General features: G+C 39.6%; 2 protein-coding genes across 2 annotated transcripts in view; one reads left to right on the top strand and one right to left on the bottom strand.

The window, feature by feature from the left end:
• Window positions 1-14,113, bottom strand: part of Hibch (3-hydroxyisobutyryl-CoA hydrolase) — a 366,114-nt gene extending 352,001 nt beyond the window's left edge. The window contains exon 1 of the mRNA XM_090380451.1: window positions 14,023-14,113. Within this exon, the coding sequence (XP_090236577.1) occupies window positions 14,023-14,051 (29 nt within the window). The 5' untranslated portion in view covers window positions 14,052-14,113. The remainder of the gene's footprint in view (window positions 1-14,022) is intronic.
• A 268-nt stretch (window positions 14,114-14,381) lies between these two features.
• The window catches only part of LOC150090870 (F-box/WD repeat-containing protein 8-like), a 313,991-nt gene continuing 303,011 nt past the window's right edge, over window positions 14,382-25,361 (top strand). The window contains exon 1 of the mRNA XM_090380425.1: window positions 14,382-15,014. Coding sequence (XP_090236551.1) covers window positions 14,544-15,014 — 471 coding nt within the window. The 5' untranslated portion in view covers window positions 14,382-14,543. The remainder of the gene's footprint in view (window positions 15,015-25,361) is intronic.

Genomic DNA, 25,361 nt, shown 5'->3' with positions numbered 1-25,361 from the left:
CTCCTACAGTGAAAAGATAGTTAAGGATAAATCACTAAGCCGATGATGCTCGGATAAAAGTGAAGAAAATTGCAAGTGAGGATGCCAATCAAGAAGCAATATGGAAATATCTTAAATAACAGTTTTATTGTCAGGTATTATTTAATATTTTTTCATTAATATTTTAAAACTCTTTCTTATAACATAATCTAGTTTTGTGGACCTCTTTTATTGTTCTTATTTAAGTATTAACTGCATGAAATAATAAACTACCTTTCGGTATATAGTTTTTTTATACTTAGAACGGTCATTAGGGCAGCGAACCAGTTGTTAAATTATTTGAATCCCACCACTGCTTCTACCCATGTACAGTACTTTGCATTTGTCAATATTAACCTTCAGTTGCCACTTCTCACCCCATCTTCTCAACTTTTTTAGATCCTGTTGCAGTAGCACACTGCCATTACTGTCCTTAACAACCCTGCCAACTTTTGTATCATCTGCAAACTTGGACAAGTCTGATATACCTTCATCATAAATATAGAAAACAACAATGGGCTCAACACCGAACACTGGGGGGGGGGCTCCCCCACCAATAACACGAAGAGCAATGTCCATTGATTACCACTCTGTCTTCTCCCTTGACACCAAGGGTGTCAAGACTGCTTCTCAGGATTTCTAAGAAGTACAAACTAAAGGTTATAATGATTTATGCACCAACTTCAAGCCATGACAATGAAGAAGTTGAACAAATGTACAATGAAATTGAGAGATTTCTAGATGAACAGAAAACTCATTATGGGGCTTTCAATGCTAAGGTTGGAAAGAGACAAAACAATGCAGAAAGGGAAACTATAGGAAATTTTGGCATTGGTGAAAGACAAGTGGAATTTAGAATTGCAAGGCATGTCAGTAATGAACACTTTTTTCAAAAAAAGGGTGAACAGAAAGTGGACATGGAAGAGCCCAAATGGATTAAAAACAAATGAAACAGACTTCATCCTCACTAACAGAAGATATATTGTGAATGATGTTACCAACCTGAACAAGGTAAATGTTGGAAGTGATCACAGAATGGTAATAATGGTAATATGCACACTTAATATAGATGTAAGATAAAAAAAAGAAAAAAACTGACTCAAGTAAATAATACGAAGGTCTTGGAGATAACAGACAAGAAAAGGCAGTATGTAACAATAATAGAGTCATGTGATGCAAGAAAGCAAGCGCATGAGCTTATGCAGCATCAGCCAAACAAAAAAAAAATTCACACCACCATTCCCTCTAAATGTTTGTCCAGTTCCTCTTTAAATTTATTTAACCTATCAACTTCCACAACGACAGAGGGAAGTTAGTTCCAGCAATTAACCATCCGCTGCCTAAAGGCAAATTTCTGCAGATCTATTCTACAACTGTCTTTCCCCAATTTGAATTTATGCCCCCTTAGGTTTGTAATCTGAGCAAGTGCAAGAATCCCATCAGAATTCAGTGCTGAACCCATTTAAGGCCTTATACACCTCAATCAGATCACCTTGCAATTTGCAGAACTTAGGACTCTCTTGGTAAGAAGATTCCCTCATTCCACTCACAAATCTTGTTGCCCTTCTCTGTACTCATTCTAGCAACTCTACATCCTCGCTAAAATGAGGCCTCTAGACCTGTATGCAGTATTCAAGGTGTATACAAGGGGATAATCACCACCTGTTCCCTGCTAGCAAAATTCCTGTATATCATTGACAAAATCCCATGACCTGCCCTTGCAGCCTGTCTGCATTGCTCAGAAAACTTCACATCAGATTGCACAATTACATGTACTGGAACTTAAGAACAAGTCTGAACTTCTGCAGACCTTTAAGGACCAAGATATCGATGAGGAATACAACTTTCTGAAAGTGATAACGCCTAAGAAATCTATAGGTAAAAATAAATCCAAAGAAGAAAAAATTACTCAAGAAACACATCATGATGAATTGAAGACAACAAATGAACAGCAAGATAATCACTGACAAGGACAAAATTGAGTATACATAGTTTTGCAAAGTCATTATAAAGAGTGAGAGAGGACATACGATTTAACACAAGAAAAATAGAACAAGCATTAAGGGAAAACGGAGGACTTAAATCAGCAGTCACAAGCAGTAATACAGGAAAACAAATAATACAGAAACTGAAGAATAGCGATGGTGTACTTATAAATAGCAGAGAAAGCATAATTCAAATAGCAGAAGACTACTATAGAGAATTACACAAGAACAGAGGGAATGATGCCAGCAGCGGGGAAGATGGATTGCAAAATAGTAACACATACAACATACCTGATATCCTTTCTGATGAGGTAGAACATGCGTTGAAGAAAAGGAAGAATCAGAAAGCCCAGGAGGAATATGAACTTACTGTAGAGTTCTTAAAATTGGGAGGAATAGACATGACACAAAAACTGGCAAGACTTTTCACAAAATGCATTAAAAAAAAAAGGTGTGATGCCCAAGGAGTGAAATAATGCAATGATAGTTTTGTTGCATGAGAAAGGAGATAAATCAAAAATTGGAAATTATAGACCAATTAGCTTGTTATCCCACATCTAGAAGTTGTTCACAAGGGTCATTACTAACAGATTAGAAAGAATACTTGATGAGAATCAGCCGAAAGAGCAAACTGGCTTTAGGACAGGATTTTCAATTATGGATAACCTCACGTAATATCACAGCTAATGGAAAAAGCAAATGAATATAACAACATTATGCCTGGCATTTGTGGATTATGAAAAGGCATTTGACTCCATACAGCATAAGGCAATGTTCCGGGCACTGGAGAGGCAATGCATAGATACCCCATACATTATGATTTTGAGGTAAATATATGAGAACGCTACCTTCTTTATTAGACTAGACAAAGACAGTAGCAAATTTAAAATTGAGAAAGGAGTTCGACAAGGAGACACTATCTCCGAAATAGTTTACTGCTGCTCGTGAGGTAGCTTTCAGAAGATTAGACTGGTCGCAGAAAGGAGTCAATGTAAATGGAGAGTACCGAAACCATTTCCGATTTGCAGATGACATCATGATCAAAAGCCACGATCCTATAGGATTAGGAGGAAAACCTTAATCAGTTATGCAGAGTTAGTAAGGATTTCGGACTAAAGTTGAATATGGCTAAAACAAAAGTAGTGATGAACAGGTATTCCACGGAAAGGGATATTAGCAGTAGTAGAGGCATATGACGCAAGAAACAAACTTATGCAGCATCAGGCAAAAAAAAAAAAAAACTTCCACTTCACCCCTCCATTCATTCAAAATACCTGTCCAGCTGAGCCTTAAATTTATTTAAGCTATCAACTTCCACAACAAGGGATGGAAGTCTGTTCCACCAAACAACTACCCGCTGGCTAAAGGCAAATTTCTGCACATCTATCCTACATCTGTCTTTCCTCAACTGGGGGGAGACAAAGATGAATAGATTAACAGTAGCCACTGGAAGAGGTGAAAGAGATTCTTGCACTGCTTCTATTGGAATGAGCAGAAGCCTCAAAAACAAGATGCAGGATATTTCAGAGACTGCTGGGAGTCATGCGGTACAAGTAAACACATGGGTTGTGTTAGGGTAGCTAAGAATAGAAATAGGTGCATGTATACTTGCGTGTACACCAATGCTAGGAGTTTAGTAAATAAATTTGATGAATTTCAGGTATTGCTCAAAACATCAAAGGCAGATATTGTTGGGATATCAGAGACGTGGTGTCACATAGATATAAGGAATGCAGAACTGGAATTTGGGGAGTACAACGTCTACAGAAAGGATAGACTGGATAGGAAGGGAGGAGAGGTTATGCTATTAGTTAAGAAATACATAAAATCCAAGGAAGTGAAGCCAGTGGACATCGCTGGACAGTGCAGTGTCGAGTCAGTTTGGTGTGACATAAGCATTGAGAAATCAAAATTGAGAGTAGGAGTGTACTATAGGCCTAATGACTCTGATGAGTATAATAAGAAACTGTACAGGGAAATAGAGTGGGCCAGTAAATCAGAGAGTCTTATAATGGGAGATTTTAATTTCCCAGATATTGACTGGAATTTGGGGGCTGGTCACTCACACACTGGCGGGGCTTTTGTGGATTTGTTGGATGATTGTTTTCTACATCAGCATGTTCGGGAGGCAACTAGAGGGAGGAATACTCTTGATTTGATTATCAGCAGTGATTCTTCATGCAATAAGAATCTGCAGATAAATGAACCACTAGGTGGCAGTGATCACAGTGTGCTGAAGTGGGATTTACTCAAAGAGGTAACTACCATTAGGGGTAAAGGGAAGGATTATTGCTTTCATAAAGGCGACTATGATGGACTGAGACAGTATTTAAATTCTATACAGTGGGACCAACTGATGATGTTACCAACAGCAAATGCAAAATGGGAAGTATTCAAAGAACATATCTTGGAAGCTACTAGGCTTTACATACCAACTAAGAAATATTGTTCAAGGTTTCGGCCTAAATGGATGTCAGATGAACTGATGAGGCATATGGCAGAGAAGAAACATGCATGGGATACATACAAATTAACACATGACACAGAAGCCTATGATAGATACAAGTTGATCTGTAACCAAGTTACAGAGGAGGTTAGGCAGGCGAAGGCAGATTACAAGAAATCTTTGGCAAGGGATGCAAAGAAAAACAGCAAAGAGTTCTTTACTTATGTAAATTCTAGAAGGAAGGGGATGAATCAGATTGGTCCACTTGATATCGATGGGTCAACTGTTGATGATCCTGCTCAGGTAGCTAACAAACTAAATGAATATTTTGCATCGACATTCACACATGAGTTATTTAGCGAGGGGAAAGCCAGAGGTGTATTCAACTCTAGCAGTAAGCTAGAGAATCTTGTAATAACTGAGAGTAAAGTGGAGGAGAAATTGTTCAAGATAAACACAAGAAAGGCACCCGGGGTGGATGGGATCTATCCAGTTATATTAAAGGAGGCAGCAAAGGAAGTAAGCAAACCCTTAGCCATAATTATGAGAGCTTCCTTGGACTCAGGGGAGGTACCCACAGACTGGAGATGTGCAAATGTCACCCCAATTCACAAAGGAGGATCAAAGGCTGACACAAGTAATTATAGACCTGTGAGTTTAACTTCTGTTCCAGGAAAATTAATGGCGGCACTAGTTAAAGAAGCACTGCAGGATCATTTAGACAAGACTTCAGCTATAGCTCGGATACAGCTCGGACGGTTTTGTTAAGGGGAAGTCATGCCTGACCAATTTGATTGGATAGTATGATGCAGTCACAAAGGAACTGGATGCAGGGAATAACTTTGATATTATATACTTGGATCTTAGAAAGGCTTTTGATACTGTTGCACATGGAAGACTGCTGCACAAATTGGAGCAGTGTGGCATTGGAGGCAAATTGCTGCTGTGGATAAAGGGGTGGCTGAGGGGGAGAAGACAGAGAGTGGTAATCAATGGACGCTGCTCGTCGTGGACTAATGTTATTAGTGGAGTCCCTCAGGGCTCACTGTTGGGTCCATTATTGTTTTCTGTATTCATAAATGATATTGATGAGGGTATATCAAGCTTAATGTCGAAGTTTGCAGACGATATAAAGGTAGACAGGGTTGTCAATGACACTACTGACACTATGCTGCTGCAACAGGATCTGGAAAGGTTGAGCAGATGGGCTGAGAGGTTGCAAATGAAGTTCAAGATTGACAAATGTAAAGTACTACATATGGGAAACAGAAACCCCAGAGCAACGTATCAACTCTGTGGTACTACACTGACAGTGGTAGAGAATGAAAGGGACCTGGGGGTGGTTGTGCAGTCAGATATGAAGTTCTCTGAGCAGTGCAGACGGGCTGCAAGAGTAGCTCATGGTGTATTGTCAATGATATATAGGAATTTTTCTAGCAGGGATAAGGAGGTGATTATTCCCTTGTATAAGGCAATGGTCAGGCCACACCTAGAGTACTGTATACAGGTCTGGAGGCCTCATTTCAAGAAGGATGTAGAGCTGCTGGAACGAGTACAGAGAAGGGCAACAAGATTAGTGAATGGAACAAAGGTGTGCTCTTACGAAGAAAGGCTTAAGTTTTGCAAATTACAGTGTCTGGAGACTAGGCACCAGCGAGGTGATCTGATAGAGGTGTATTAGACCTTGAATGGTTTGAGCATGCTCAATGCTGATGGGATTCTTCCTCTCTCTCAGAATAATCACCTGAGAGGGCATAAATTCAAATTGAGGAAAGACAGATGTAGGATAGATGTTCGGAAATTTGCCTTTAGCCAGCGGGTGGTTGGTTGGTGGAACAGACTTCCATCCCTTGTCGTGGAAGTTGATAGCCTAAATAAGTTTAAGGCTCAGCTGGACAGATATTTTGAACGAACAGAGGGGTGAAGTGGAAGTGGTTTTTTTTTTTTTTTTTGGCTGATGCTGCATAAGCTTGCTTTCTTGCATCAAATGCCTCTACTAATGCTAATTCGAATTTATGCCCTCTCAGGTGATTATTCTAAGCAAGAGGAAAAATCCCATCAGCATTGAGCATGCTCAAACCATTCATGGCCTTATACACCTCTATCAGTTCACCTCGCCAGTGCCTAGTCTCCAGACATTGAAATTTACAAAACTTAAGCCTTTCTTCGTAAGAGCAACCCTTTGTTCCATTCACTAATCTTGTTTCCCTTCTCTGTACTCGTTCCAGCAGCTCTACATCCTTCTTGAAATGAGGCCTCCAGACCTGTATAAAGTACTCATGGTGTGGCCTGACCATTGCCTTATAGAAGGAAATAATCACCTCCTTATCCCTGCTAAAAAATTCCTGTATATCATTGACAAGACACCATGAACTACTCTTGCAGCCCGTCTGCATTGCTCAGAGAACTTCATATCTGCCTGCACAATTACCCCCACGTCCTTTTCATTCTCTACCACTATCAGTGTAGTACCACAGAGTTGATACGTTGCTCTGGGGTTGCTGTTTCCCATATGTAGTACTTTACATTTGTCACCTCTCAGCCCATCTGCTCATACTTTGCAGATCCTGTTGCAGAAGCATAGCATCAGTAGTGTCCTTAACAACCCTGCCGACCGTTGTATCGTCTGCAAACTTGGACATTAAGCTTGATATACCATCATCAATATCACTTATAAATACAGAAAACAATAATGGACCCAACACTGAGGGACTCCATTAATTTTCCTGGAACAGAAGTTAAACTCACAGGTCTATAATTACTTGTGTTAGCCTTTGATCCTCCTTTTGTGGACTGGGGTCACATTTGCATATCTCCAGTCTATGGGTACCTTCCCTGAGTCCAAGGAAGCTCTCATTATTATGGCTATGGGTTTGCTTACTTCCTTTGCTGCCTCCTTTAATATAACTGGATAGATCCCATCCACCCCAGATGCCTTTCTTGTGCTTATCTTCAACAATTTACCGTTCAACAATATAACCATTGAAGGAGCAGTGATTGAAAAGGTCGATTCATATACTTAACTGGGACAAGTCATTAGCTGTAATAATGATAAATTAGCATTAGCATTAGTAGAGGCATTTGATGCAAGAAAGCAAGCTTATACAGCATCAGCCAAAAAAAAAAAAAAAAAAAAAAAAACCCACTTCCACTTCACCCCTCTGTTCGTTCAAAATACCTGTCCAGCTGAGCCTTAAACTTATTTAGGCTATCAACCTCCACCACAAGGGATGGCAGTCTGTTCCACCAACCAACCACCCGCTGGCTAAAGGCAAATTTCCGCACGTCTGTCCTACATCTGTCTTTCCTCAATTTGAATTTATGCCCTCTCAGGTGATTTTTCTGAGCTACAGGAAGAATCCCATCAGCACTGAGCATGCTTAAACCATTCAAGGCTTTATACACCTCTATCAGATCACCTCGCTGGTGCCTAGTCTCCAGACACTGTAATTTGCAAAACTTAAGCCTTTCTTCGTAAGAGCACCCCTTTGTTCCATTCACTAATCTTGTTGCCCTTCTCTGTACTCGTTCCAGCAGCTCTACATCCTTCTTGAAATGAGGCCTCCAGACCTGTATACAGTACTCTAGGTGTGGCCTGACCATTGCCTTATACAATGGAATAATCACCTCCTTATCCCTGCTGGAAAAATTCCTGTATATCATTGACAATACTCCATGAGCTACTCTTGCAGCCCGTCTGCACTGCTCAGAGAACTTCATATCTGCCTGCACAATCACCCCCAAGTCCCTTTCATTCTCTACCACAGAGTTGATACGTTGCTCTGGGGTTGCTGTTTCCCATGTGTAGTACTTTACATTTGTCAATGTTAAACTTCATTTGCCACCTCTCAGCCCATCTGCTCAACCTTTCCAGATCTTGTTGCAGCAGCATAGTGTCAGTAGTGTCCTTGACAACCCTGGCAACCTTTGTATCATCTGCAAACTTGGACATTAAGCTTGATATACCATCATCAATATCATTTATAAATACAGAAAACAATAATGGACCCAACACTGAGCCCTGAGGGACTCCACTAATAACATTAGTCCACGATGAGCAGTGTCCATTGATTACCACTCTCTGTCTTCTCCCCCTCAACCACCCCTTTATCCATAGCAGCAATTTGCCTCCAATGTCACACTGCTCCAATTTGTGTAGCAGTCTTCCATGTGCAACAGTATCAAAAGCCTTTCTAAGATCCAAGTATATAATATCAAAGTTATTTCCTGCATCCAGTTCTTTTGTGACTGCATCATAGTATCCAATCAAGTTGGTCAGGAAAGACTTCCCCTTAACAAAACCATGCTGTGTCTGAGCTATAACTGAAGTCTTGTCTAAATGATCCTGCAGTGCTTCTTTAACCAGTGCCTCCATTAATTTTCCTGGAACAGAAGTTAAGCTCACAGGTCTATAATTACTTGTGTCAGCCTTTGATCCTCCTTTGTGAATTGGGGTCACATTTGCACATTTCCAGTCTATGGGTACCTCCCCTGAGTCCAAGGAAGCTCTCATAATTATGGCTAAGGGTTTGCTTACTTCCTTTGCTGCCTCCTTTAATATAACTGGATAGATCCCATCCACCCCGGGTGCCTTTCTTGTGTTTATCTTCAACAGTTTCTCCTCCACTTTACTCCCAGTTATTTCAAGATTCTGTAGCTTACTGCTAGAGTTGAATACACCTCTGGCATTCCCCTTGCTGAATAACTCCTCATGTGTGAATGTCGATGCAAAATATTCATTTAGTTTGTTAGCTACCTGAGCAGGATCATCAACAGTTGACCCATCAATATCAAGTGGACCAATCTGATTCATCCCCTTCCTTCTAGAGTTTACATAAGTAAAGAACTCTTTGCTGTTTTTCTTTGCATCCCTTGCCAAGGATTTCTCGTAATCTGCCTTCGCCTGCCTAACCTCCTTTGTAACTTGGTTGCATATCAACTTGTATCTATCATAGGCTTCTGTGTCATGTGTTAATTTATATGTATCCCATGCATTTTTCTTCTCTGCCATATGCCTCATTAGTTCATCTGACATCCATTTTGGCCTAAACCTTGAACAATATTTCTTAGTTGGTATGTAAAGCCTAGTAGCTTCCAAGATAAGTTCTTTGAATGCTTCCCATTTTGAATTTGCTGTTGGTAACATCATCAGTTGGTCCCACTGTATAGAATTTAAATACTGTCTCAGTCCATCGTAGTCGCCTTTACGGAAGCAATAACCCTTCCCTTTACCCCTAATGGTAGTTACCTCTTTCAGTAAATCCCACTTCAGCACACTGTGATCACTGCCACCTAGTGGTTCATTTATCTGCAGATTCTTAATGCATGAAGAATCACTGCTGATAATCAAATCAAGAGTATTACTCCCTCTAGTTGCCTCCCGAACATGCTGATGTAGAAAACAATCATCCAATAAATCCACAAAAGCCCTGCTAGTGTGTGAGTAACCATCCCCCAAATTCCAGTCAATATCTGGGAAATTAAAATCTCCCATTATAAGACTCTCTGATTTACTGGCCCACTCTATTTCCCTGTACAGTTTCTTATTATACTCATCAGAGTCATTAGGCCTATAGTACACTCCTACTCTCAATTTTGATTTCTCAATGCTTATGTCACACCAAACTGACTCGACACTGCACTGTCCAGCGATGTCGACTGGCTTCACTTCCTTGGTTTTTATGTTTCTTAACTAATAGCATAACCCCTCCCCCCTTCCTATCCTGTCTATCCTTTCTGTAGACGTTGTACTCCCCAAATTGCAGTTCTGCATCCCTTATATCTGTGTGACACCACGTCTCTGATATCCCAACAATATCTGCCTTTGATGTTTTGAGCAATACCTCAAATTCATCAAATTTATTTACTAAACTCCTAGCATTGGTGTACACGCAAGTATACCTGCACCTGTTTCTATTCTTAGCTACCCTAACACAACCCATGTGTTTACTTGTACCGCAATGGCTCCCAGCAGTCTCTGAAATACCATGCATCTTGTTTTTCAGGCTTCTGCTAATTCTAATAGAAGCAGTGCAAGAATCTCTTTCACCTCTGCCAGTGGCTACTGTCAATCTATTGGTCTTTGTCTCCCCCCAAGCTAGCAGTTTTCCGACCCACCTAACACTGCCTCGATAGCATCAGCAAATATTCTTGCACCCTTTCTATTTAAGTGTATCCCATCCCTGTAGAAGCAATCTCTCCTGTTAACAAGTACAGTCCAGGGTGAAAAAAATTCTACCCCTTGAGCCTTGCACAATCTTTCCAGGGCCGAATTGATCGACAAGGCTCTCATCATATACTCCCTCCTATCGTGTCTGGGCAGAATTGCAGACACTTTCAAATTCAACCCTAAGAAACCCTTTCAAATTCAACCCTAAATGGCTGGAAGTCAAGAGAAGGATAAATTTCGGATGGATACCATTCAGGAAATAGTCACATACCGAGAAGCAATATCCCAATTTGTCTGAAATGTAAAATAACGAACCAATGTATACTCTCCAGCATGACTTTTGGAAGTGAAACTTGGGCACTCATAAAAAAAATGGAAGAGAAGCTGAACACATTGAAGAATGAAATGAATTATATTAGGAATCAGACTGTCAGATAAAAAGCAAAACACATGGATTAGGCAGCAAACACAAATAATGGACATTCTTATAAAAACTACAGAACTGAAATGAACTTGGGCAGGACATGTCGCTCAAAGGCATGATGACAGATGGACTAAGAAAATATTAGAATGGTATCCAAGAGGAGCTAAAAGAAAAACTGGAAGACAACAACGGAGATGGATAGATGAAATTCACGAGTTCGTGGGTAGTATATGGATGACCATTGCACAAAACAGAGGAAAGTGGAAAGTTGCTGGAGAGGCCTTCAGTGGATTGAAAACAACTGATGATGACTTCTCCCACTCAACCATTCCTTTATCCATTGCAGCAACTTGCCCTACATGCCATATTGCTCCAATTTATACAGTAGTCTTCCATGTGCAACAGTGTGAAAGGCTTTCCTGAAATCCAAGTATATGATATAAAAATTATTTTTTACAACCAGTTCCTCTGTGACCACATCGTAGTATGCAATCAAATTGGTCAGGCAAGATTTTCCCTTAACAAACCCATGCTGGGTCTGAGCTATAACTGCAGTCTTGTCTACATAATCGATCCTGCACTACTTATCTAATCATTGACTATTATTTTACCTGGAACATAAATTAAACTAATAGGTATATAATTACTTATAGTAGTAGTAGTGACATGTGATGCAAGAAAGCAAGTGTATGCACTTATGCAGCATCAGCCAAAAAAAAAAAAGTTACAAAACAATTCCCTCTAAATGTTTGTCCGGTTCCTCCATAAATTTATTTAACCTATCAACTCCCACAACGAGGGATGGAAGTTTGTTCCTGCAATTAACCACCCGCTGGCTAAAGGCAAATTTCCGCACATCTATTCTATTTCTGTCTTTCCTCAATTTGAATTTATGCCCCCATAGGTTCGTAATCTGAAAAAGGGGAAGATTCCCATCAGAATTCTGCACGCTCAACATTGAATTGCTCATTCAAGGCCTTATACACCTCAATCAGATGACCTTGCAGGTACCTAGTCTCCAGCCGCTGCAATTTGCAGAACTTAAGCCCCCTCTTGGTAAGAAGATCCCTTCATTCCCCTCACCGATCTTGTTGCCCTTATCTGTACATGCTCAAGCAAATCTACATCCTTCCTAAAATGAGGCCTCCAGACCTGTACGCAGTACCCAGGGCGTGGCCTGACCATTGCCTTATACAAAGGGACAATCACCTCTTCCCTGCTAGCAAAATTCCTGTATATCATTGACCAAACCTCATGGCCTGCCCTAGCAGCCTGAGCAAAGCAGACAGGCTGCTTTGCTCAGAAAACTTCATATCTGATTGCACAGTTATTCCCAGGTCTTTTTCATTTTCTACCACATTCAGTGTAGTATCACACGGTTAGTACGTTCCTCTGGGGTTACTTCTACCCATATGCACTACTTTGCATTTGTCAATGTTAAACTTCAGTTGCCACTACTCAGTCCATCTGTCCAAATTTTCTAAATCCTGTTGCAGTAACAAACTGCCATTACTGTCATTAACAACCCTGCCAACCTTTGTATCATCTGCAAACTTCGACACTAAGTCTGATATACCTTCATGAATATCATTGATAAATATACAAAACAACAGTGGACCCAACACCGAACCCTGTGTGACTCCACTAATAACATTAGTTCATGAAGAGTAGCACCCATTGATTACCACCCTCAGTCTTCTCCCACTCAACCATCCTTTTATCCATTGTAGTAACTTACCCTTAATACCATTCTGCTCCAATTTGTACAGTAGTCTTCCATGCGCAACAGTGTCAAAAGCTTACCCGAAATCCAAGTATATATCAAAATTATTTTTTGCATCCATTTCCTTTGTAACCATATCATAGTATCCAATCAAATTTGTCAGACAAGACTTTCCCTTAACAAACCCATTATGTGTCTCAATTATTCCTGCAGTCTTGTCTAGATGATCCTGCAATGCATCTTTAACCAGTGACTCCATTATTTTACCCGGAACAGAAGTTAAACTGGTCTGTAATTACTTGTGTCAGTCTTTGATCCTCCTTTGTGAATTGGGGTCACATTTGCACATCTCCAGTCTATGGGTACCTCCCGATTCCAAAGAAGCTCTCATAATTATGGCTAAGGGTTCGCTTACTTCCTTTGCTGCCTCCTTTAATATAACTGGATAGATCCCATCCACCCCGGGTGCCTTTTTTATGTTTATCCTTAACAATTTCTCCTCCACCTTCCTCTCAGTTATTATAAAATCATCTAGCTCACTGCCAGAGTTTACTTCACCTACGACATTCCCCTTCCTGAATAACTCCTCATGTGTGAATGTAGATGCAAAATACTCATTTAGTTTGTTAGCCACCTGAGCAGGATCCTCAACTGTTGAACCATCAATACCCAGTGGACCAATCTGATTCATCCCTTTCCTTCTAGAGTTTACATAGGTAACCTTAGAGTCTACATTAGTATGTGGGCTGGGTTATTTATGGACATTATGGCGATTATAGCTCTATTCATAGTCACTTAAGTTACATCAAATTCACTGCTGTTTAACCATTCTAATTCCAATTGGCCAATCTAATTTCCTATGGGAAAAAAAAAAAAAAAAAAAAGCAGGTTTCTTTTTATATTTCAATGCGGTTTCAAGGCTAGAAAGAGTTTGCAATCCTGAATTTTCGGCAGCCAATATATTAGCGCTACATTATCAATGGGTTGTGTACAATTTAGAGGAAGGCGTATGGGCTCCATATGAGGAATAACAGCAGTGTCAGAATTAGTTTTATAGGTTTTCACCACTAAGCAGGGAAACGGCAGGATAAATCTTAAACTAAGTTTAACTTAATGAAAGAAAAATGAACTAATAATATTCTTGACCCCATAATACTTGTGCAAATTCAATACATAGATCAACACTAAATTTCTATGTTATAAATAAATAACTGAATACATTATATCACATAAAGAATAAACACATGAATGCTTAACCTCCACAAAAACGACGCAATCAACGCCATGATCTACGAAGTGACCCCACAAGCACGGAAATATCCTAGTGTTGATAACCAGATACTCGTATCTAAAATTTTAAATAAAAAAAAACAAAGTTATACATCCAGCTTGAAACGTATTTAATGTTCCAATGAATTTGTACAGTTTTTAAAAATCTCACTGCTCATCAAAGTCAGAGAAATAAATAAAGAAAACAAATTACTAAAAGTTATCTCGTAACTGCGTAAACTGAAATTCGAATCACGTTTTGTCTGAACTTTATTACCCTGGACACCACTGTGTGGTGTAGTATCACGCACAGAGAAGTACTCTGTGATCACACAGATAGTAACGTATATTAGCACTCTGTGCTATCTGCCGATTTTGTGTATCTGATCATGGGGTATTCTGACAGTTAACAGTGTTTATACTTGGAATATTTTGTGAACTGTTGGAATCTTCAAACTTCATAGTTTAACAATATTAGGAAACTTATTGCAGTTTTCGAATAGATCGCAATGAGTCAGCTTTGTAAATTTCGAGAGGAATGGCTTAGAGATTTATCAATAAAAAATACTTCCACACCTTGTTTACCAAGTAATTCAGTGCCACGAGAAATCACCGAGAGAAGCGACTCGCATTCAATGGAGAAATTGCGAGAAAGCTCATCGCTTGGAAACAGGCATTTTATTTCTGAGAAACACCAGTTGGAGTCTGTATGTATTAATAAATTCAGTTCTTCATGCTGTTGCTTTCAGTATGATTACAATCATGATCCACGAGCATTCGAGATAGCCCATAGACTTTTACAAGGAGAGATCCTGAAAAACACCGATGTGTGCCGATTTAAGCGGAAAAACAGAACGCTATTTAAACAAGAAAATAATTTAAATAGTGAAAGATATGGTGGCAGGGCAAAACTTTTCAGAACTGAGTTCCCAGAATTAAATCAAAACAAAACTCTTCTTGATACACTTATAAGTGATTTGGTATGTTAATTTTTGTTTATTTATCGAACAATACCAGCTGGCCCCAAAAGAAATATGATTTCCTTAACTGTAATAAGAAACACCGGTTTGTCAGGCCCTTGTCATTAGAATGTTGAACGCGCATTATAACTTGAAATTTCTCTTGCCAATTTAAAGGCGACAGTTGTGGTCATTGATCTCATAGTTATACTTTAATCAAGTACAGCTAAGGCAAAAAAAAAAAAAAAAGCTTTCTTTATCGTAGTAGTGGCATGTGATGCAAGAAAGCAAGTGTATGAGCTTATGCAGCATCAGCCAAAATTAAAAAAAAAAAAAAAAAAATGACACCATTCCCTCCAAATGCCTGTCCAGTTCCTCCTTAAATTTATTCAACCTATCAACTTCCACAACGACAGATGGAAGTTTGTTCCAGCAATTAACCACCCACTGGCTAAAGGCAAATTTCCGCACATCTATTCTACATCTGTCCTTTCTTAATTTGAAATTATGCCCCTTTAGGTTCAAGGCCTTATACACCTCAATCAGATCACAGCGCAGGTGCCTAGACTCCAGCCACTGAATTTGCAGAACTTAGCCTCTCTTGGTAAGAGGATCCCTTCATTCCCCTCACCAATCTTGTTGCCCTTCTCTGTACATTAGGAGGGCGCGACTCTCTTTAAAAAATACAACTGCGAGTTACAGGCTCCGAAAAAAAACGATACGTTTTTGCTTATTATTTACATAATTGTTATTTTATATTGTACTTAATACGTTGTCTTATAGTTCTAATTACGCTGGTTATTTTTATTTTTATTTGTATAAACAGTTTTTGTAGATATACGTAATACTTTATAAAACCGTTATTTCATTCGAATATTGCAGGCATTGTTTTGTATATAGTGATCGGGAATTCAAATTTTTAATTGATAGTTAGGTAGCTCTAACGTATAATTATAGAAACAGTAATACGCTTCACTGTTTCTATTAGATAGCGTAGTATTGGCATTTAATTTAATTTAATTTATTGATCTTATTAATTTAAAATATCATGCCCCAAACTAGAGCAGCAAAGCAACGGGCACAAAGTGGCAGGAGTGCTGTGACTCGTGGGAGAACTGAGGGGGGCGATTCTCCAACGCATCACAGCCTTAAAAAATGTGCAACTTGTGAAATGTTTGCCGATCTATCTGGAACGGAACATGATATTGCCATGGGGGATGTCTTTGTGTGTGCGCGATGTAAGGAGTGTAAGGAAATCAGGCGACAACTCAGCGTTTTTGTGGGCCTATATGAGAGTTTGAAGGACAGGGTGGATGCCCTCGAAAGATCTAAATTGAGGGGCCCATCAGGCTCTCAGCTGCCCACATCAACGCCAGAGCTTTCACTTGGTCATCACGCAACACAGCGGCAACCCCCAAGGCAGATTGCGCTGGTCCCAAAGGAACTAATAGTTGTTGGTGACTCTATTGTCAGGGAAACGGGAAACATCTTTTGTAGAAAGGATAGATGGAACAGGACCAGGGTATGTCTGCCAGGGGCAAAGGTTGATGACGTTGTAGAGCAGATATCATCTTTTAAGGGCACGAAAGGTGATATAGTTGTACACGTTGGCACTAATGATATTAAGAGTAGGAGACCGGCAGAATTACTTAACAAGTACAGGTCACTGATGAAAAAAAGCCGTGAATTAGGATTGAATTTGAAAGTGTCTGCAATTCTGCCCAGACACGATAGGAGGGAGTATATGATGAGAGCCTTGTCGATCAATTCGGCCCTGGAAAGATTGTGCAAGGCTCAAGGGGTAGAATTTTTTTCAGCCTGGACTGTACTTGTTAACAGGAGAGATTGCTTCTACAGGGATGGGATACACTTAAATAGAAAGGGTGCAAGAATATTTGCTGATGCTATCGAGGCAGTGTTAGGTGGGTCGGAAAACTGATAGCTTGGGGGGATACAAGGACTAATAGTTTAACAGTAGCCGTAGGCAGAGGTGAAGGTGATTCTTGCACAACTTCTATTAGAATAAGTAGCGACCAGGGGCGAGGGGTGTTGGGGGTTTCAGGGACGGATGTCAGTCATCGCGAAACAGGTGGGTATATGGGATGTGTTAGAGTGGCTGGGAGTAGGAATAGGTGGATGTATACCAATGCTAGAAGTATAGTAAATAAATTTGATGAATTTGAAGTGTTGGTCAAGACATCAAAGGCGGATATTGTTGGGATATCAGAGACGTGGTGTCACACAGATATAAGGAATGCCGAACTGGAATTTGGGGAGTACAATGTGTACAGAAAGGATAGACAGGATAGGAAGGGAGGAGGTGTTATGCTGTTAATAAAGAAAAACATAAAATCAAAAGAAGTGTATCCAGTTGATATAGATGAACAGTGCACTGTTGAGTCAGTTTGGTGTGACATAAGCATTGCGAAAGCAAAAATTAGAGTAGGAGTGTGTTATAGGCCTAATGACTCGAATGAGTACAATGAACAATTGTACAGAGAAATAGAGTGGGCTAGTAAATCGGAATGTCTTTTAATGGGGGATTTTAACTTCCCAGATATTGACTGGAACTTGTGGGTTGGGCACTCACACGCTAGTCAGACTTTTGTGGATTTATTGGATGATTGTTTTCTGCAGCATCATGTTCGAGAGGCAACCAGAGAAAGTAATACTCGTGATCTGGTTATCAGCAGTGATCATTCATGTATTAGGAATTTGCAGATAAAAGAACCACTAGGTGGCAGTGATCACAGTGAACTGATGTGGAATTTACTTAAAGATTTAATTACCATAAGGGGTAAAGGAAAGGGTTTTTGCTTCCGTAAAGGCGAGTACAGTGGTCTCCGACAGTTTTTAAATTCTGGACAGTGGGATCAACTGACGATGTTACCAACAGTAAATTCTAAGTGGGAAGCATTCAAGGAATTAATCGTGGAGGCTACTAAAAGTTTCATACCTATTAAGAAATATTGTTCAAGGTTTAGGCCTAAATGGTTGTCAAATGAACTAATGAGACTCGTAACAGAGAAGAAAACTGCATGGGGTGCATATAAATTATCAAGCGACTCAGAAGCCTATGGCAGATATTAGTTAATCTGTAATCAGGTCACAAAGGAGGTTCGGCAGGCGAAGGCAGATTACGAGAAATCCTTGGCAAAAGATGTTAAGAAAAACAGCAAGGATTTCTTTACTTATATAAACTCTAAAAGGAAGGGGATGAATCTGATTGGTCCACTTGACATCGATGGTTCGACTGTTGATGATCCTGCTCAGATAGCAAACAAACTGAATGAGTATTTTGCATCTACATTCACACATGAGGAGTTACTAAGGTTTGAAAATGGCAGAAGGTTATCAAACTGTAGCAGGGTGCTTAATGATCTTGTAATAACTGAGAGCAAAGTGGAAGAGAAATTGTTGAAGTTAAACGTAAGAAAAGCACCTGGGGTGGATGGGATCTATCCAGTTATATTAAAGGAGGCAGCAAAGGAAGTAAGCAAACCCTTAGCCATAATTATGAGAGCTTCCTTGGACTCAGGGGAGGTTCCCACGGACTGGAGATGTGCAAATGTATCCCCAATTCACAAAGGGGGAGCGAAGGGTGACACGAGTAATTACAGACCAGTTAGTTTAACTTCTGTTCCGGGTAAAATAATGGAGTCACTGGTTAAAGATGCATTGCAGGATCATCAAGACTGCAGCAATAACTCAGACACAGCATGGGTTTGTTAAGAGAAAGTCTTGTCTGACAAATTTGATAGGATATTATGATGTGGTTACAAAGGAACTGGATGCAAAAAATAATTTTGATATCATATATTTGGATTTCAGGAAAGCTTTTGACACTGTTGCGCATGGAAGACTATTGTACAAATTGGAGCAGAATGGTATTAAGGGTAAGTTGCTACAATGGATAAAAGGATGGTTAAGTGGGAGAAGACAGGGTGGTAATCAATGGGTGCTGCTCTTCTTGGACTAATGTTATTAGTGGAGTCCCACAGGGTTCGGTTAGGTCCACTGTTGTTTTGTATATTTATCAATGATATTGATGAAGGTATATCAGGCTTAATGTCGAAGTTTGCAGATGATACAAAGGTTGGCAGGGTTGTTAATGACGGTAATGGCAGTGTGCTACTGCAACAGGATCTAGATAATTTGGGCGGATGGGCTAAGAAGTGGCAACTGAAGTTTAACCTTGACAAATGCAAAGTACTGCATATGGGTAGAAGTAACCCCAGAGAAACGTACCAACTGTGTGGTACTACACTTAAGGTGGTAGAAAATGAAAAAGACCTGGGAGTAATTGTGCAGTCAGATATGAAGTTCTCTGAGCAATGTAGACAGGCTGCCAGGGCAGGTCATGGGGTTTTGTCAATGATATATAGGAATTTTGCTAGCAGGGAAAAGGAGGTGATTATTCCTCTGTATGAGGCAACGGTATTAACCAGTGACTACATTATTTTACCCGGAACAGAAGTTAAACTAAGTGGTCTGTAATTACCACCCTCTGTCTTTTCCCACTTAACCATCCTTTTATCAATTGTAGCAACTTACCCTTAATACCATTCTGCTCCAATTTGTACAATAGTCTTCCATATGCAACAGTGTCAAAAGCTTTCCTGAAATCCAAATATATGATATCAAAATTATTTTTTGCATCCAGTTCCTTTGTAACCACATCATAATATCCTATCAAATTTGTCAGACAAGACTTTCCCTTAACAAACCCATGCTGTGTCTGAATTATTGCTGCAGTCTTGTCTAGATAATCCTGCAATGCATCTTTAACCAGTGACTACATTATTTTATCCGGAACAGAAGTTAAACTAACTGGTCTGTAATTACTCGTTGTCACCCTTCGATCCCCCTTTGTGAATTGGGGATACATTTGCACATCTCCAGTCCGTGGAAACCTCCCCTGAGTCCAAGGATGCTCTGATAATTATGGCTAAGGGTTTGCTTAGTTGCTTTGCCGCCTCCTTTAATATAACATCCACCCCAAGTGCTTTTCTTATGTTTAACTTCAACAATTTCTCCTCCACTTTGCTCTCAGTTATTACAAAATCATTAAGTATCCTGCTAACCTCCTGGGATACTGTTTACTATTAACCGGGTTAAGTGAATCCCAGTTCCAAATTTTATATTGGAGGGAAATACTGTACCCCATATCTCGCTGTACTAAGAATAATATAAAAAAATGTAAAGACATTTCCCATTACGGTGTTCCTAACACAAAAGTTTTCTAACCTTTTCTTTTTATTTTTTTGTGTATATTTATTATGTACACTATATTAATTTTGTATAAAAACATTACAATGAATTTTTACGTCCACAATACATATCCCTGTTTTATTTCTTTCCTTGTTTTTTTTGCATAAATACCGTTCAGTTTTCAACCATAAATGTGATACTCTTTGAATTTGTAGACAGATTTTTACCCTACTGTACTACAGTCGAATCTCGTTGATACAAAGTTCAAGGGACCTAAATTTTTACGTTTTGTAATAACGATGTCCCCCAAAAGTGTCAAAATTTTACTTTTTTTTTTTTTTTTTTTTTTGATACGTGATATATATCTAATAATAATAATAATATCAAAAATAATAAAAATGAGCTGGATATCATCATTCTTCTTTTTCTTGGTGATTCCCTTTTGATTCTTCCTTTCTCTCTCTCACTCACTCAGGGTAATTCAGAATTTTTTTTTTTTTTAAGCTGGTGCAGCATAAGCCTCAGGCTTCCTTACACCTTTCTTACCTTTATACAAGGCAAGTGATTATCCCTTTGTACAAGGCAAATACAGTTTCAAAACTGTATACAGGTTTGAAAGCCTCTTTTTAGGATGTAGATCTGCTGTAAGGGTGTAGAGAAAATGAGATTATTGATGGGAAATGAAGGGCACTATTACCAAGAAAGGCTTGGGCTTACATTTAACCTTGGGGGCTCACATCTGGTGAGTATGGGCTTGGAACACCCAGGGTCCTGAGCTGGATATCATCATTCTTCTCTTTCTTGGTAATTCCCTTCTACTTCTGATTCTTGTTTTCTCTCTTGGGGTAATTCAGAAATTTTTTTTTTGTCTGGTGCAACATAAGCCTCAGGCTTCCTTGCATCATATGGCTAATAATAAAAATTGCAGCATCTTGACTACGCACCTGCAAGGAGATCTGATTGAGGTGTTTAAAGCCCTGAATGGAGTGAGTAAGCTTAGTTGATGGCATTCTTTCTCTGAGATTACACACATGAGGGAGCATAAATTGAAATTGAGGAAGGATAGTTACAGGAAAATGTGTGCAAATTTATTTTCCTTCAGCCAGTGGGTGTTTGATTGTTGGAACAAACTTCCATCTGCTGTAGTAATTTGAATAAATTCAAGGAATAAGTGGACAAATTTTGGAGGGGAGTGTATGTGTGAAGTGGGTAATTTTTTTTTTTTTTTTTTTTTTTCTTCTGGCTAATGTTCTGTAAGCTTTCCTTGCATCATTTACCACTATTAATACTCACATCTCAACAAATGTTGGTATCTTTCAAGGTTCAACTGTTTCCCCCATCATTAATAGTAATTCTATTCATAGCTTTGCTGATGATAGCACACTACATTCCATCTTCCAGTTTGACAGCCCTGCATTTGAACCTCACAAAAGAAGAGTGTGTTGCTCATGTGTGTGTATATCCCATATTCAATAATACAGATTTCTAGACGAGATCACATATCTCTATTGGAGATCAATCCAATTTCTGTCTCCTGGCAAAAACAACCAGAAATAGTTCTTTCTTTGCATCAACAAAAGACTGGGTTTTCTTTTTGATGCATAAACATCTTTGGCAGCACCTACTAAATTTCAGATGGTAGTAAAATCAATTTGTCATGATTTTGGGACACAGAAATGAAGTCATTTCCATTTCATAGCAAATAAAAATGGAGTCAGAAGAGGAGATTGCACAAAGAATCATTGGAGGTGATCTTGGATGTTCTCAGAGCTGGCATAAACCAGCTAAAAAACTTTTGTGATGAAAAACATTTATGATTTGGGGCATACCACTTAGGTGGCTATGGGCTAACCATTGCCACTCGTGGCAGAAACCTTTTGGTAACCAGAGAAATGGATATCTTGAGGGCAGTGACCTTGGATGTGCTCCGAGCTGGCATAAACCAGCTCCGAATACATCCAAGATCATTACATTACATGCGCTTCAGCCTTACCAGTTGAAGCGCATGTAATGTAGGCGTTATAGTACCTATCCGTATTACTGAAGCGGTTGTATATTTCTGTCAAGAGTCAAATCATAAATGTTTTTCTGCAAACCAGCTGGGCCAGTCAAGAATATTTGAATTAGTTTGTGATCGGGAAATAACAGACTCCAAATTACATGTATGAGTATTGATTGATATTGATTGATATTTATTACTTAAAGCTGTCCCAGCCAACCAATGGCAACCCCGCTGTCAGTTACACATAAGTTAGCAGTACTCTTATACACTCCCTCTCCTGTTTGCCCAAGTACAGGGAGGGAAAAAACCTGCCATGACCAAAAAAGATTGATATGAACAAATTGAAAAATAATCAAATTACATAAAAAATAAAATATGCATATAATTAAATTTCAGACAAAGTCCAAACTTCATTGGAAAGATCTGCATCTGTTCACAGTCTGTTAGAAAGCCAGCAGCGCTAGGAGCTGCCGAGAAGAGAAATACCAACGCCAGGAGCTGCCGAGAAGAGAAATACCAGCGCCAGGTGCTGCCGAGAAGAGAAATACCAGCGCCAGGAGCTGCCGAGAACAGAAATGCCAGCACAAGGATCTGGAGTTGTAGTGGATATAGAAGACTCAAGCCTCCATGATTTCACAGAATTCTAGGTAATTGGACATACACCATACCACATTACAAAACCAAGGCTTCCATATGCAGAAGAGTCTTCCGCCTAAGAAATATTGCAGTTGCAAAGGTTTGGAAAGGCAAGAAGTTCTCCAGTTTACCAACTAGAATTGTCTCACAGCCTTCTGCCATAAGATTGAGATTACTAACCCGAGATACCAATTCAATTCGTAGATCGCAGTACTCCTCACAGCTGTACATAATATGTTCCCATGATTCTCTTTTGCCACAATGGCAACTAGATCTTTCATTAATTCCTAAATCATTCAACTTTGCATTAATCGAACCATGACCAGTTAATAAGAACATAGCTTGTAAGTTTGGGGCAAACCATTTGAATTTTATCAAGGCTGCATTTCTTAAATCTGGGAAAAAATTTTGTGTAATCTGCCCTTTATCACAAACACTCCAATGCTCTTGCCAGACTTTTACCAAACCATCCCAGATTCTTGTCCTTTCCTTCCTGGGATCCGCCAAAATGTCCACCTGTATATTCAGAAAAGAAAAGGGAATGCCACGGCAGATGAAGTAAGCCAATGCACAATACAATAAATGCAGATCAGTAGGCAATTTTACAGTCACAATCTGCAAAGCTGGGGTCAAGACAGTTTTGCATATCATGCACATCCTAAGGAGCATTACTCTTTGAATGGAACTGAGCTTTCTAGTAAATACTTTTCCACTTACACATTCAAACCAAATTGGTGCATCATATGTTACCATGGGGATAAATACACATCCATATAGCTAGTTCAGCGCCTTACCTTTTATTCCCCATCCAACTCTAGTGATATCAGTAATCATCCCAATAAATTTCCTCACCTTTTCTGATAGTAACATGTGAGTCGAAAGTCAAAGATCCGTCAAACATAATGCCTAGATATTTTAATTGCCTTGCCGATTTTAGGCTCGACCCATTCATTCTAACAACTGGGGGTCTTCTACTCGAAAATTGATCCTTAAAGACCATTGTCCTGGCTTTGGTTCCTGATACAGTCAGTTTATGTAACCTACACCAGTTACAAAACCTGCTGTGACCTGGTTTCTAGTTGCATCCGTGTATTTTCTTCAATAAGCAACACAAGATCATCGGCATATGCCACCATCTCTGTATGATCGAAGTCCCTACGCAACCAGCCCTCCAAAACGAGGTTCCACATTAGTGGTCCAAAAACCGATTCTCTGGTCATCCCCTGGTCACCTCTTGTACAATAGAATCAACCGACGACTTAACAGTCACTGTAAGGTGCGTGAAGTAGTCCTTTACCACCCTAAAGATCTTAGTTGAACAGCCTGCAAGTCTCAACATCATAAGAACGCTGCTCCATTGAATGGAGTCAAAAGCTCCCTCAAAGTCAATAAAGATTCCAAGGACATATTTACTGTTCGAGCCTAATATATAGTTTAGCAATGCCCAGAGCGCATCTTCTGTTCCACGACCTGGAGTAAAACCATATTGTCTGCCAGACCAGCCTAAGTTTTTTTTTTCAGTATAGTCAGTAATTCGTCTCGCCAGCATCCTTTCAAACACCTTTCCTAATCCAGGGAGGAGGGCAATAGGTCGACAAGATCGTGGATCATTCTTTGGCCTAGATGGTCCCTTCAGTATCAGCTTTAATAGGACATTCTTCCATGGTGATGGAAAGGCCCCCGTCACGCAGGCAGCTATTAAAAGCTTCAAGAAAGATCCCTGGTATCAGTCAATGAGCCCGTTTAATGACCTCTCCTTCAATGAGGTCCATCCCTGGGCATTTATTGTTCCTTATGCGTTGTACTGCATCACAGAGTTCAATCAGGCCAGGCTAAAGGGATCCTCGTCATGTACCCCAGAGTAAGCATGATTAAGCCTTTTCACCAACATCTGTTCCTCATTGTCTTGCTCAGAGATAGTATCTGCAATCAGATGATCCAAAATCGCAGACATACTTTCTCTCCAACTCGTACTTTCCTGGTCAACACCTCCAATAGAGTATGCTGTATCTCCATTATATATTTTAGTCTTGCCAGTACATAGCTTATATATAATTCCCCATGGGTTCTCATTGCCCACTGTTCTAACCAACGTTCTCCAGGCAGTTAATTTTGATTTAGATATCATACGCACATATGCACTTCGTATCCTCTGATACTCTTCTTTAAGTACACTAACTTCCTCCTCCCCATTGTTACGTTTACTTCTTTGGTACCTTTTCCGCACTTTATGAACCTGCTTCCGAAGTTGGCTTAACTCACCAGACCACCATTTAACTGGTGGTCTGGTGAGTTAGTCAGTTATTTTTCTTCATAGATGTGCTGGAAGCCTCAAAGAGAGAGCACTGAAGTAACTCCACTGCATTCTCTCCAGACATCTGATTGAATGCCCGAATACCCAGATTCCCAAGTCGGACATGAATATATTCATCAAACCTATTCCACTTTGCATTTTTTATAGCAAATCGTTGTAACTGTTCCTGAGACAGAGCTAGTTTTGTTATGTCCCTGACAGAAAA

This window comes from Mastigoproctus giganteus, chromosome 1 (genome assembly GCF_048544385.1).
Source record: "Mastigoproctus giganteus isolate SK-2022 chromosome 1, ASM4854438v1, whole genome shotgun sequence".
In the NCBI taxonomy this organism is placed as follows: Eukaryota; Metazoa; Arthropoda; class Arachnida; order Uropygi; family Thelyphonidae; genus Mastigoproctus; species Mastigoproctus giganteus.
This window is presented reverse-complemented; position numbering and strand designations above follow the sequence as displayed.